The 14,526-nt window shown below is 36.6% G+C and overlaps 2 protein-coding genes across 3 annotated transcripts; one reads left to right on the forward strand and one right to left on the reverse strand.

Annotated features, from left to right (window-relative positions):
- Positions 1-2,939: 2,939 nt before the first annotated feature.
- Positions 2,940-12,030, reverse strand: LOC109337401. Of its 2 annotated transcripts, none has more exons than XM_019574368.1 (2): positions 11,903-12,030; positions 2,940-3,849 (listed from the first exon to the last, which is right to left on the reverse strand). In XM_019574368.1, the coding sequence occupies exon 2, from the start codon at positions 3,832-3,834 to the stop codon at positions 3,055-3,057; it is 780 nt and encodes a 259-aa protein (XP_019429913.1). In that variant the 5' UTR covers positions 3,835-3,849; positions 11,903-12,030; the 3' UTR covers positions 2,940-3,054. The 2 variants fall into 2 exon arrangements, with proteins under 2 accessions (XP_019429913.1, XP_019429912.1); XM_019574367.1 differs by having other exon boundaries at positions 2,940-3,863; positions 11,903-12,015.
- Positions 8,973-10,115, forward strand: LOC109337400 (uncharacterized mitochondrial protein AtMg00810-like). The gene has a single exon (XM_019574366.1). It carries the CDS (start codon positions 8,973-8,975, stop codon positions 10,113-10,115), a length of 1,143 nt encoding a protein of 380 aa, XP_019429911.1.
- Positions 12,031-14,526: the final 2,496 nt, after the last annotated feature.

The raw sequence follows: 14,526 nt of genomic DNA on the forward strand, positions 1-14,526 counted from the left end.
GGGGGGGGGGTGGAGTATGTTTAGGCTACAAGAGAAACTAAAGGCTGTGAAAAATAGACTAAAGGTGTGGAAACGAGATACTTTTGACAATATGGATAATCAGGTGTAAGCCGTTCTCTTGGAAATCAATAAAATTGATCTTAAAAGTGAGTCTATTGATTTGTCCGATGATGAGGGACATGATCATTTTTCAAAAATCCAGATCTAAATGGATTCAGGAAGGAGATTCCAACTCTACTTATTTTCATAGCCTTCTGAAATCTAGAAGGAATTTTAATTCCTTTCGTGGTTTATGAGATTGGGTTGAGGAGGTGCTAGAGGTGAAGGAGGGTATTAGAGCTCACTTTCAGAATTCTTTTTCTGAAGTCACTTGACATCGCCCTTTGTTGGGAGGTATTGAGTTTAAGAAGATATTGGTTTCCAGTAATAGATACTCAGTTATGCTTTTTCTGAAGCAGAAATCAAGGAAGTTGTTTGGGGTTGTGGCAACAATAAGAGTCCTGGTCTGGATGTATTCAATTTTAGTTTCATCAAGGAATTTTGGGACCTGTTGAGAGGGGATCTTCTTGACATATTTAGAGATTTCCATGAGAATGGGAAAATTGTGGCCGAAGCCAACTCTTCATGTGTGTGCCTTATACCCAAGAAGGTGAATCCCTTGTCGTTGAATGAGTATTTTCCGATTTCCTTGATAGGATGTACTTATATGATTCTCTCAAAGGTTCTAGCAAATCGCCTTAAGAAGGTGATAACTAGTGTGATATCTGATAGTTAGTCTGCTTTTATCAAAATGAGACAAATCCTAAATGGAGTGCTGGTTCTTAATGATATCATTGATGATGCATGGAGGAAAAAGAAAGAGTGTGTTATTTTTAAAATTGACTTTGCTAAGGCTTATGATTCTATCAGCTAGAGCTTTCTTGATCATATGATGGATAAGTTGGATTTTTGTCACAAGTGGAGAAAGTGGATGATGAAGTGTGTGTCTATAGCTTTTCTTTCAGTTATTGTCAACTTTTCGAAGTATATTCTTCAACTTTTCGAAGCTTGCTCTAGCCTAATGGTTAACTTCATCAAATGTAGTCTGTTTGGTGTCAGTATTCCTTCCTGCTCTCTTGATGCTATGGCGGAGTATTTAAATTACAAGAGGGGTCTAGGAGTGAAACATCTTGAGTCTTTTAATCTTGCTCTTCTAGATAAGTGGTGGTGGAGGTTATTGGATGAGAGAGAGGCTCATTGGTCTAAAGTCTTGAACTCCAAATATGGGGACCATTCTGATTCTAGTTGGCGAGAGATTGTCTCGGGTGGGTCTTCGTAGTCTCTTTGGTGGAGGGATCTGAGGAGGGTTTTGTGGTGGTTGGGTAGAGTTGGAGGGAGGCTCCAGGGAGGCTTAAGAAAAGGGGTGGGGGATGGGCTTCTTACTAGTTTTTGGGAAGATCACTGGGTAAGGGAAGGTGCCTTGAAAGATTCGTTCCCAAGGCTTTTTAATAGTGTTTAGATAGGAAGGCACTAGTGAGTCATTTAGGAGTATGGAGGGAGGAGGTGTGGCATTGGTACCTATCGTGGAGAGGAGAGCATTTTGAGTGGGAAAATTGGTAATAGATGACTTGATGGAGATTCTGAGCAGGATCTAGATGAAAGAGGATGGTGTTGACAAATGGATATGGTCATTTGATACTTCTCTTTGCTATTTGGTCAAGTATGCTTACAAAATAATTTGGCAGATAAAGGAGGTTAATGTCGAGGATCGCATGTTGTGGAATTCTATTTGGAAATGTTGGGCTCCTCCGAAAACTCGAGCGCTTGCTTGGAGAATTATCTTAGGTAGGATCCCCACTAACTGGAATCTAATCCAAAGGTAATCTTTGGTGCGAGTCTCAGCCAGAGACTGTAGATAATCTTTTTTCTCTTGTGAGTTCTCTTACCAAGTTTGACAACTATTTTATGGGTGGTTATAATTTACAGGGGTGTTACATTTTTCTGCTAAATCTCACTAGTTTCAACATGTTAGTTCTTTCAAGGGTCGTCAGAAGAAACATGTAGGTTTTGTGATCTAGATGGCTAAAATTTGGTCCTTATAGTGTTGTAGAAATGACACTATCTTTAATAACAAGAGGTTTTGTACGGGGGGTTGTTGGATGTGATTAAGTTCAAATCATGACTTTGGATCAAAAGTAAAATCAAAGGTTCAAATATGTTTGGGTTTGAATGAGTTTCTAATCCGCTTGTTTGTTTGGAATGTTATTATTAGTCCTCCTCTAATGCTCTAGATGTTTGCTGTTGATTCTTTTGAGGTTGTCTTAGCCTTGTTTGTATATTTGTTTCTTTTGGTGTATCTTTGTTTCCATTTAATAAAAAATTTCACCTTCCAAAAAGAAAAGAAACCACCACATCAAGAGAAGAGAAGAGAGAAGGATAGTAGACCAAGCAAGAAGGGCCACCCAATCATGTAAACACCAATGCAAACGACCACACCAAAAGGCATGAAAGACCTTACAACCGACTTAAAGACAACCTAGTGCCCCTTGAATAGGCTCCTACATTCATCATTTTCCAACTCAAAGTTATATAATTCTCTAATTTACATGTATCTGCAGTGTGATGTGAGCAAAGTTGGTTTGTTGTTGAATGTTATGCCAACAAATATATCTTTTCTGGAAACCCCATTTCAATGAAATGGGTTATGTTGAATGGTGGAATTATTGACACTCATCACTGACCATTCTGGACTGTCTAGGGTGGAACCAAATGGCCACAAGATTGAGAAATAACATCAGAAGTATGAGAAAGACTGCAAGTTGAAAAATAGTTGTGGACGCTGATAAGAGTGTAAGAGAAGAGTGAAAATGGGAGATGCTTATAATTGCAATAAATAGAGATGCTGCTTTTTCTAAGTAAGGCTAGCAGGACAAGGATTTATAAGATACTTCAAAAAGTGATCCTACAAAACTATGTAAGCAACCCTACAAGTACATATTCCCCATCAATTAAAAAAAGCATTAAACAGCAATTGAATTAATAAAACATCTCAAACTAAGAAAATTCATGTTTCCTTTACATTTTCTTCTTAGACAGGCTCCCAGTACCTTCCTTCTTCTCCTTTTTTGGTCTCTTTCCCTCCTCCATTCCAATGTTGCCGTCACCGCCACTGCGCTGTCCTCGACCTGGCTCAGTTTCATTTTCAACACTGATAGGTAGTTTCCCCTTACCTTCCTTGTCATTCTTCTTCTTTTTCTCCTTTTTTTGCTTCTTTCCCTCCTCTGTTCCCATGTTGCTGTCACCTTCCTGGCTCTTTACTCGACCTATCTCAGTTTCATTTTGGATATGGGTATTTAGTTTACCCTCCACTATTCCCTCTTCAAACTTAACTCTGTTGTCTCCATCATGCTTCTTCCTTTTATTTTTCTTATGCTTCTCACTTCCTATGCCATTTTCTGCATCATATCCAGTAGAACCATTAACTTCTTGACTGAATTTAGCTACAGTCTGAGTTGATTTTTCACCATCCTCATCAGCATTCTCACTACCAAATAGTCGTCCATGATTCAGCTCCTGATTAATCTTGAAACTGTCAACAGGTTTCTCAACCATTTTCCTATTGTCATCATGAGTCTCTTCTGTTCTGTGCCTTTTGTGCTTCTTTTGGGGGTGTGGTGACTTAAGCTCTTTATGGAGCTGCTTCAGTTCATTGAAAGCAGTAGACGCCCGGTGAAGATATGCATTGGTGACCTGTGAAGCACCATTATCAGCAGAGACAAACTTGGAGAGAATTTTTGCCGCTTTCGAAAGCGATATTTGTTTTGATGAAACACAATTTCCAGAAATTGTCTTCATCTTCCTCCCTCTAGCCTTCACATGTATAGCTACAGTCAATAAGCATTTACAAAAAAATTGTGTAACAGGGTGGGATGTTAAAGTACCATCAACCGAACCGAACAACTCAAAATCACAACTTCATAATTCAAAGATAGCATCGGGCAGAGTTCACCATGAAACTCAATAAAAAACCAAAGAGTTAATACTTTCACACAACAACTTTTAAAGCCAAAACAAAAAAAAGAAAGATTCTAGGCCTGTTTGATTGTGTTCTGGATATGAAAACATTGTTTGATAACACTATTCTATAAACAGTTTAACAAGTTAGAGAGCAAAAAAACCATTTAGACAACATTCATAGCAATATACAATATTTATCCTCAATCCCTATTAGAATATACTTAGTGGTTGCAATTCTGTTTTAGTTAATATTTGAGTGAGGTAAACGTTGTGACTAGCTTCACTATGCTGAGCTGTCAAACCTTCTATAAATCCTCCTTTCCCTCCTTTTGTAACTAAGTTTGAATAACAAAATCAGTTTTCATCTTCTCCTTTCTTCTCTCTTCTCTCTCTCTAAACGATTCTCTTATATGGTATCATGCCTTCTCCGCTTCCTGGTGCCTCTCTCTCTCTCTCTCTCTCTAAACGATTCTCTTATATGGTATCATGCCTTCTCCGGTTCCTGGTGCCTCTCTCTCTTCTCCTCCGTCCACACCATTTCCATCTCCGCTGCAAACGGTTGCGTCACTGTTAGTTCTACCTGCTCCGACGATGAAACTTACTGAGTAGAACTTTCTCATGTGGCGGCATTTCATGATCGCCACTCTCACTTCCAATAGAGCTAATCGGTTTGTTCTTGGAACCGAAATACCTCATCAGTTTCTCACCGATGATGGTCGCCTTATCAACAAAGTGAACTCTACTTACTTGTGTTGGGAGGAACAAGATCAAGCGATCTTTTCCTAGATCTTGAATTAACTTTCGGAAAGCTTACAACCTCGTGTTGTTGGTTGTCAACACTCATGGCAGCTTTGGGAGGAATTGCATAATTTTTGCAGTTCTCAAACGAAAGCTAGAAGTGGACAACTTCGTTCTCAGCTTCGTTCAATTACTCAAGGTTCGTTGTCTATATCTGAGTATTTTCGGAAGATCAAAAATCTTGTTGATGCTCTAGTTTTCGTTGGAGCTCCAATCTCCACAACTGAACATATTGATTATGTGTTGGATGGTTTGAACGAAGAATTCCAACCAATGATTACTTCAATTGAGACGCAACTTGATCTTCCAACGCTTCATTCCCTGGAATCATTTCTTCTGACTTTTGAATCGTGAATGGAGAAGAGCACGTCGAAAGTTCTTTCTGATGCTCTATCGGCAAACATTGCCGCTGCTCCTTCTTCCTCCGCATCACCGTGCCCTAACTCAAGAAGATCTATTCCATCAGTATCGACATTTTCTGATTCGCCTCAAATTCAGTCTCTGCGACCTGATTATGGTCTTGCTGCTTCCAATGGTGGTTATCATGGCCGTCGTGGTGGTCGTATGCGCAGAGGGAAGGGGATCTCATCGTGGTTCGTCGTTGTATTGTGATTTCTGTAACCGTTTTGGTCATGACGTGGCAATGAGCTATTATGCGCCCTATGGTTACAGTTCTCTAACCTACGCTCCACAGAATGTTGGAGCTGCTCCATGTTCATCAGCCTTCACACAAACTGGGTTGGGCCATCACTCATCATTTAATTTTTCCCATGGGCCTTCTCAGGCCCACTTTCCTTCATACACTGATCACTTTTACTCTCCTCCTTCACATTTTCCCCCAACTGCAACACACTATACACTTGGGCCTCACACATCTCAGTTTGGGCCTCCTTCATCTCAGTCTCTTCTTGGACCGGGTCCTCACTCATCCGTTCCATATGGTGTTAATACATCTCGAGGACTTCAATATTCTCCTTCCTACACACCACATGCCATGACAGCAAATGTTGAAGCTCCCAAACCTTCTACCTGGTATCCAGATTCGGGAGCTACGAATCATCTCACCTCAGATGTGGGTCTAATTCACAGTCCTACTGAACGCTTTGGTCCATATCATATATTCATGGGTAATGGTCATGGTATACCTATTTACTCCACAGGGACTTCTCAATTTACTTCTCCTACTTCTACTCCTTTTCTTTACATAATCTCTTACATGTTCCTCAAATTATGAAAAACCTTCTTAGTGTTTCGCAATTTACCAAAGATAATAACTGTTATTTTGAGTTTCATGCTGACAAGTGTTTTGTGAAATCTCAGGTTTCTAATGAGCTTCTTCTTCAAGGTTCTATAACCAAAGATGGCTTGTATGCGTTTCATGATCTTGTTCCCAGCTATGTCTTTCGTCCTAGTTGTTCTCTTGTTTCTGGTTTGAATAAATCTGTTGATACCGTGAATAACTCTGTTGATAATTGTAATAGGGGCTTCTTCTATGTTTAGGTCTTTTCATTTGTGGCATTGTAGACTTGGTCATCCTCATGAGGCCATTGTTTATAATGTCTTGAAACATTGTAATATTCCCTATTGCAATAAAAACTTTACTGATTTTTGCAATGCGTGTTGTATGGCAAAGTTCACAAATTAAATGCTCCTTTGTCTTCCACTGTTTACAATAAACCTTTTGAACTTGTGTTTGTTGACTTATGGGGACCTGCACCTCAGTACTCATATTCTGGTTTTAGGTACTACTTCACTATAGTTGATGCTCACTCTAGGTTCACTTGGATGTTTCTTATGAAACAGAAGTCTGATACCTTGTCTCTGTTTCAAATGTTTATGCAATTAGTCAAAACTCAGTTCGGTACAACTATTAAGACCGTACAAAGTGATTTTGGTGGCGAATTTAGACCATTCACCACCTATCTTCAGTCCTTAGGCATACAACATAGATTGTCTTGCCCTCACACACACCATCAACATGGTATTGTGGAAAGGAAACATAGGCATATAGTTGAGACAGGATTAACATTCGTGTCTCAAGCTAAACTTCCTATGGACTATTGGGAATTTGCCTTTATGGTCGTTGTGTATTTGATTAATAGAAACCATACACCCACTTTGCAACATCAATCTCCTTACCAGAAATTGTTTGGCACTGTTCCTTATTACAAATTCCTTACAATCTTTGGGTGTTCTTGTTTTCCTCTTCTTAGATCCTACAACAAACATAAACTTGAATCAAGGAGTACTGAGTGTGTTTTCTTGGACTACTCTCCTAATCACAAGGGTTATAAATGTTTGTCCCAAGATGGTAGACTTTATATTTCAAAGGATGTTTCTAATGAACATTCCTTTCCCTTTCATGGTAATTCTTTCTTTGTCCAAAATGGTCTTACTGCCTTGTCTCCCTCCCTCAACTCCACTATTCTTCTCCTCCTATCTCAATTTTCTTGCCTCCTACCTCTGTTTCATCTACTGATATCCCTACAAATTCCATTCCTTTATCTACTTCAGTGTCTTCTCCTTCATTACCTAGTCTTGTCACCTCTCCTATACATGTGTCTGATTCTAGGGATACCTCTTTTTCCATTGGTTTGTTTCTTGATCACTTGCCATCTTCATCCACTCATCCTATGCAAACAAGGTCTAAGTCTGGAATTTTCAAAACCATTGTTCCCAAGGTTCTCCTCACTCAATGTGAACCTGTTAGTGCCAAATCTGCTCTTGCTGATCCTGTTTGGAAGCAAGCTATGCAAGAAGAGTACAATGATCTTCTGGCTTTGGGAACATGGTCTCTTGTCCCTTTACCTCATGGCAAACATGCCATTGGCTATAAATGGGTTTTTCGAATCAAAGAAAATCCTGATGGATCTATTCACAAGTACAAAGCAAGGTTAGTTGCCAAGGGCTTTCATCAAAAAATTGGCATTGACTACACTGATACTTTCTCACCTGTTGTTAAACCCATCACCATACGTATCCTCTTGACCCTTGTTGTTACTTATCAATGACATATTGAACAACTTGATATCAATAATGCCTTCTTAAATGGAGTTCTCAATGAAGAGGTTTACATGCAACAACCTTCTGGTTTTCAACACAGTGACAAATCCTTAGTGTGCAAACTTCACAAAGCTATTTACGGTCTCAAGCAAGCTCCAAGACAATGGTTTGTGAAGCTCAAGTCTACTCTTCTTACTCTCAGGTTTATGGTCAGCAAATATGACAATTCTCTCTTTATGCATACTTCAACTTCTTCTCAACTCTTTGTTCTTGTGTATGTTGATGACATCATTGTAACCGACTCTTCTTCTCAAGTTCACAAGGTCATTCAAGATCTTAGCTCTTCCTTTGCTCTTAAAAAGCTTGGGAAACTAGACTATTTTCTTGGCATTAAGATCAAGCACCTCACTGATGGATCTCTTCTCATGTCTCAATCAAAATACGTCAGAGATATACTTGATAGAGAAAATGTGGGCATTGCTAAACCTGTGACAGCCCCTATGACAAGCAGTTGCAGACTTACTAAAGAAGGGAATGATTTCTATGCTGATCCCACCTTTTATAGGTCTATTGTTGGTGCTCTTCAGTATGCAACAATCACTAGACCTGATATCACTTATAGTATTAATAAAGTCTGTCAATTTCTTAGCCAACCTCTCAACTCTCATTGGGTTGCTGTGAAAAGAATCCTTAGATATCTTCAAGGCACTGTCTCTTGTGGCCTTTTTCTTCAGAAGGTTGCTGTTGTTGCTCCTCTTCCTATTACAGCTATGGTTCCTAGTGTTTTCCTCACTCAATGTGAACCTGTTAGTGCCAAATCTGCTCTTGCTGATCCTGTTTGGAAGCAAGCTATGCAAGAAGAGTACAATGATCTTCTGGCTTTGGGAACATGGTCTCTTGTCCCTTTACCTCATGGCAAACATGCCATTGGCTATAAATGGGTTTTTCGAATCAAAGAAAATCCTGATGGATCTATTCACAAGTACAAAGCAAGGTTAGTTGCCAAGGGCTTTCATCAAAAAATTGGCATTGACTACACTGATACTTTCTCACCTGTTGTTAAACCCATCACCATACGTATCCTCTTGACCCTTGTTGTTACTTATCAATGACATATTGAACAACTTGATATCAATAATGCCTTCTTAAATGGAGTTCTCAATGAAGAGGTTTACATGCAACAACCTTCTGGTTTTCAACACAGTGACAAATCCTTAGTGTGCAAACTTCACAAAGCTATTTACGGTCTCAAGCAAGCTCCAAGACAATGGTTTGTGAAGCTCAAGTCTACTCTTCTTACTCTCAGGTTTATGGTCAGCAAATATGACAATTCTCTCTTTATGCATACTTCAACTTCTTCTCAACTCTTTGTTCTTGTGTATGTTGATGACATCATTGTAACCGACTCTTCTTCTCAAGTTCACAAGGTCATTCAAGATCTTAGCTCTTCCTTTGCTCTTAAAAAGCTTGGGAAACTAGACTATTTTCTTGGCATTAAGATCAAGCACCTCACTGATGGATCTCTTCTCATGTCTCAATCAAAATACGTCAGAGATATACTTGATAGAGAAAATGTGGGCATTGCTAAACCTGTGACAGCCCCTATGACAAGCAGTTGCAGACTTACTAAAGAAGGGAATGATTTCTATGCTGATCCCACCTTTTATAGGTCTATTGTTGGTGCTCTTCAGTATGCAACAATCACTAGACCTGATATCACTTATAGTATTAATAAAGTCTGTCAATTTCTTAGCCAACCTCTCAACTCTCATTGGGTTGCTGTGAAAAGAATCCTTAGATATCTTCAAGGCACTGTCTCTTGTGGCCTTTTTCTTCAGAAGGTTGCTGTTGTTGCTCCTCTTCCTATTACAGCCTTTTGTGATGCTGACTGGGCTTCTGATGTGGATGATAGGAAGTCAATTTCAGGAGCTTGCATCTATCTTGGTCCTAACCTAATTACCTGGTGGTCCAAAAAGAAGAACACAATTTACAGGTCAAGCACAGAGGCTGAATATAGGAGTCTAGCCTTGGCTGCTCAAGAATTGATGTGGGTTGAGTCTCTTTTACAAGAAATCAAGTTTTCATACTCAACACCTACCATATTGTGTGACAATTTGAGTACTGTTGCTATGTCATATAATCTTGTGCTTCATAATAGAACCAATCACATTGAGCTTGATCTCTACTTTGTTCGTGATAAGATTCAAAACAAGACTTTGCTTATTGCTCATGTGCCTTCTGATCTTCAAAATGCTGATGTCCTTACCAAGCCTCTTTCTACTGATAAATTCACTAACTTCAAAGCAGCTTCAAGTTAGAGATTACTCTAGTCTAGTCAAGCATTCTCAACACCCTCAAATTCAGGGGGTTATATTAGAATATACTTAGTGGTTGTAATTCTGTTTTAGTTAATATTTGAGTGAGGTAAAGGTTGTGACTAGCTTCACTATGATGAGCTGTCAAACCTTATATAAATCCTCCTTTCCCTCCTTTTATAACTAACTAAGTTTGAATAACAAAATCAGTTTTCATCTTCTCCTTTCTTCTCTCTTCTCTCTCTCTATCTCTAAACAATTTTCTTATAATCCCAAATTCCCAATTGAGTATAGACTACCTCAAGTATTTGTCCCATTCATAAAAAAATAAAATGCACAAGAGAATAATAAGCAAGCCTAAGAAGTCTAGTAGAATGATATGTGGACAAGGTTGTCAATAGATCAAGGGATTATATAAAAGTAAAACAGAGACATCCAACTATATTGTTATCCATCAATTCATATTTAGGCGGCGAGCCGGAGATATTATAATACATTTGAATTGTATATTGAAAAGTCATATTTACTTTATTTTTTGAAGTAGGAAATCTCTATTGAGATCAATGTGGCTAGTGGAAAAAATAATTATAACGTATCAAACATCTTACAAACTATAGCTCATGTTGATCAGGAGAACCATCACTAAACTACAATGCTATTTTAAAATGCTTCTGCTTTTTCTACGTTCAAGTAACTCAACTGTTTTATAAGCCTCTCACAGGCTCACTTACTTTATAAAAGTCATTATGAGAGGTGAGTGGTGGCACTACACTTAGAACAAATTTGCAATAAACAATATTCAGACACAGTCTCCAAATCTTAGAATTGCATATGAAACAACCAAGCTACCAGATAAAACTTTATACAGATTTTCTATCATTACTTCTTATATCAAGTTTCCTCCAGCTATTAAAAGATACTACGTTTCTCTAAGTATTTGACTTCTAAAATTCTAACCAAATACTTTCTAGCTACAAAAAACTTGATCATAAACAAAATCAAACCGTACATTTTCAAGTAAATATTTAACAAAGAACTAGTTGAAGGTCTTACCATCATAGTAATAGCTAATTCATGAGTTAGCTACAGCTGTTAAAGTTACTTAACATATTGTTACACATATCAATTCAATGTATACACAAGGCACACACTGTACTACAGCTTCACCGTAGAATACTTTACACTGAAATCATTTTTCTTCTCAAATTCTCACAATCTTTTTTTATTACTATAATCAGTTTTTAGTAAAATCTTTAGATAAAATGCCATTTTATAATTGATATATGTGTCTGTGTGTGTGTTAAAATCTTGAACAATATGGAAAAGTTATTAAGAAAATTTCAGAAAAACAGGTCCAGAGAATAAAAGATAACTTTAATTTCTATTTCAGCCATATGTTTTGTTTTGGAATTTAGAAGGATTAAAAAAAATTAATCAGAAGGAGTTGATCTAGTGGTGGTCCCACTGGATCTTCGGATAGACTAAAAGGTCGATTGATTATCGGGAGTACACTTATTGGAAAGAGTAAACACACATTCCAAAAGTATTAGTTCCTCCGACCCATAGAGTGACAGGTGAGGGACTTGCTTCTAACAAAAAAATTTAAAATTTTAAAAAATAAACTTCAAAAATATATAAGATTTTCATGTATAAACCCTAGGTTATGAAACCAAAACAACTTTCGTGTTCCAAAAGAAACGGGTACGGGTTCATCAGCATAACCTAGACATAGAACATTCAGAAGAGAGATTCATGAAGAAAAAAGAGAGAGGGTTGAATAAGAAGAATACCTAGAAAAGTAACACAGGGAGAGATTCGATAGATGAGAGAGAACCCTGCTATGAGAAGTGAACTATTATTACAACTTTGCCATTCAAATAGTGCTTTTTATTTTCTGCTTTATTCTCCTGCTGTTAGAGTCTCAGGGTTGGAGATTGTTGGATCTCTGTGTTGCTTGGGGATCCCTCTTATGTCTTCTTCTCTAACCTTGCTTTCTCCTCTTTTACAATAGGCACACCGCAACTTTTTTTTTTTAATTTAGCTAATTTATTATCTATACCATTATATCAAAACTCTTTTTATCTATCATGTCATGGTATAATTTTTTAATTCCAATTTAGCCCTCACTTTATCGTAATCTCCTTTATCCAAATCTTATAACCTCTTTTATCCAAATCTTTTAAAATATTTCTCTCATTATCTAAAACTTTTAAACTGCCTCTCATTATCCAAAACCCTTCTCTCACGTTCTCTCATTCCCATTCCTTCTCTCCTTCTTCACCCACAATCATCTTCTTCTCACAATTTGTGTGTGAATTATGATGAAAGAATGAAACTTTATAGAAAAAGAAAGAGACCCAATAACCTAATAATGCAAATGGGTTCTTTCTTGGAGGACTTTGAATTCATGAGGGATGGAAAAGAGGGATCCTTCACCAGAAGTGTTCCACTGTCTCTAAGACTGCGATTGGGATCGACACAAAGAGCGATGAGTTAGGGAGTAGTTTTCTATCGGAGTCGGTTTGGATTATAAAGTTAATTGAGGTTGTTGTGCCTCATTCAACATATAATCTATTCTCATTCTACAATTAGAAATTATGCAATCACTCAGCATTAACAACAATTTTTTATGGTAATAAATCAAACCTCTTAATGTTATTTATTCTACAACTAGAGTATATAAAAATTCATTTTAATGGATCATGTGCTGGTACATAGAATTTTTTTATGATATTTGATGAGAAAGGAACTCTGTATTTTTAACCGCTTTGTAGAAAAAGTTTTGTTATGATTTATTTTTATTGTGAAGATATAATTTGGTGTTGATGCTTTGTGCTTAGTGATGTAAGAAATCAATTTTACCAATGTGTATCAAATGTTTTGATAGAAATTTCATATTCTTCATGAGTTGTATTTGAGGTTAACAACTAATGCAAATTGGCATCAAGTTGAGGAGGTTTGTGAGCCTATGAATGAAAAAAATGGATGCTCAACCAATTAAGAAAAAAATGTAATGAAAAAAATGTTATTACATAATATTATAGATATGAGTGGCTTTTTTAAGATGCATAGGAATGTATGGTTTGAATCATTTGGAGAAATGCTAAGGTTGTTGTGAATTTTGATGCAAGGTTTGAAGAGATAGGAAGTGAAATACTAAGGAAGACACAAAAGATTGTGTTAAGTAGAGAGGTTAGTAGTAAATGTAATTTTGTTATATAGTTATTGGTATTTATCGTATTCATATTGTGGTCTTTTACCTCTTCTTCTAAGAAATGAATGTTATTGTTCAGGACTGAATAGAAATTATTTTACTGTAACAACAAATATTGCTTTAGTATCCATAACATGAACATCTAAGCCATGAACATTGTAACCGGTAGATTACTTATTAACTGATACATAAGACATAAAATATGGCCAACAAAATGGATGGCTCATTTTCATTATTTGGACTTATGTTTTCTTTGCATTTATCTTATATTTTAGTTGTCATGTTTGATTTATTGTCAATATTGTTTACTATCATCTGCATCATTGTTGCCAAGTACATAAGAGATAGTAGAGTTAGGTAGCGATGCAAGGCAAATATAATCTAATTAGTGTTATACATTATTATTCATTTTGTTATTATTGTTCATTTTGTTCTATCATATTGAGATTATATTTATCCTAAAATGTCATTGTTGTTTTCATGTTTAGACTATGTTTATCCTAAAATTTAGAGTTATGACATCTATACTTTTATAGTATTTTCACTTGCTTATTTTACTCTTATAATTAACTATTATTTACCATGTTTTCATACAAAAAAATAAGAGGATTATTTTGTATTTTTGGCAGTTTCCAATGGTGCAGTTTTTAAAGTTATTCTCAACTGGCCTAATGTCTCTTTAGGAAGTTGGAACTGTTGGCTATGAAACAAAAGAGGGAAGACCCAATGTTGCTTGAGTTTTCATTAGCAATGGCAACAATTGTTAGTGAAAAGTCAACTCACATTGTCTCCAATTGTATAATTATAGATGCAGGTTCCGTGCTTCAATTTGAATAGATCTTCTATACATGCTACCTTACATTGTTATTATATTGTGTTGTCTATAAAATAATTATGTTTAACTTTAACTTTGTTTCAAAGTTTTAATCCTATGACTATTTTTAATGGAGTTATATTTAAATCTGCAACTTTTATGGAGTTAAAATGACTCAATTTAACATTGTTTCATAATGTTTAGATTTATATATGCATAACATCAATTATCAATAAGTATATTCAACTAGGCCTCATAATAAGAATTGAGAATGAAATATAATAAATTAGAAGCTTTCGTCATTGTTAATATAACACATTTTTCATCTTCTAAATATTTGCTTGAAAAGTGATTTTTTGACGAAATGAGTGTTGTTACATAAACAT

Source organism: Lupinus angustifolius, unplaced genomic scaffold (assembly GCF_001865875.1).
Source record: "Lupinus angustifolius cultivar Tanjil unplaced genomic scaffold, LupAngTanjil_v1.0 Scaffold_5_229, whole genome shotgun sequence".
NCBI lineage: Eukaryota > Viridiplantae > Streptophyta > Magnoliopsida > Fabales > Fabaceae > Lupinus > Lupinus angustifolius.

What these genes read in the sequence shown, in the direction of transcription:
- LOC109337401 (XM_019574368.1), bottom strand. Translation starts at nt 3,834, where the DNA reads ATGAAGACAATTTCTGGAAATTGTGTTTCATCAAAACAAATATCGCTT.
- LOC109337400 (XM_019574366.1), top strand. Translation starts at nt 8,973, where the DNA reads ATGCAACAACCTTCTGGTTTTCAACACAGTGACAAATCCTTAGTGTGC.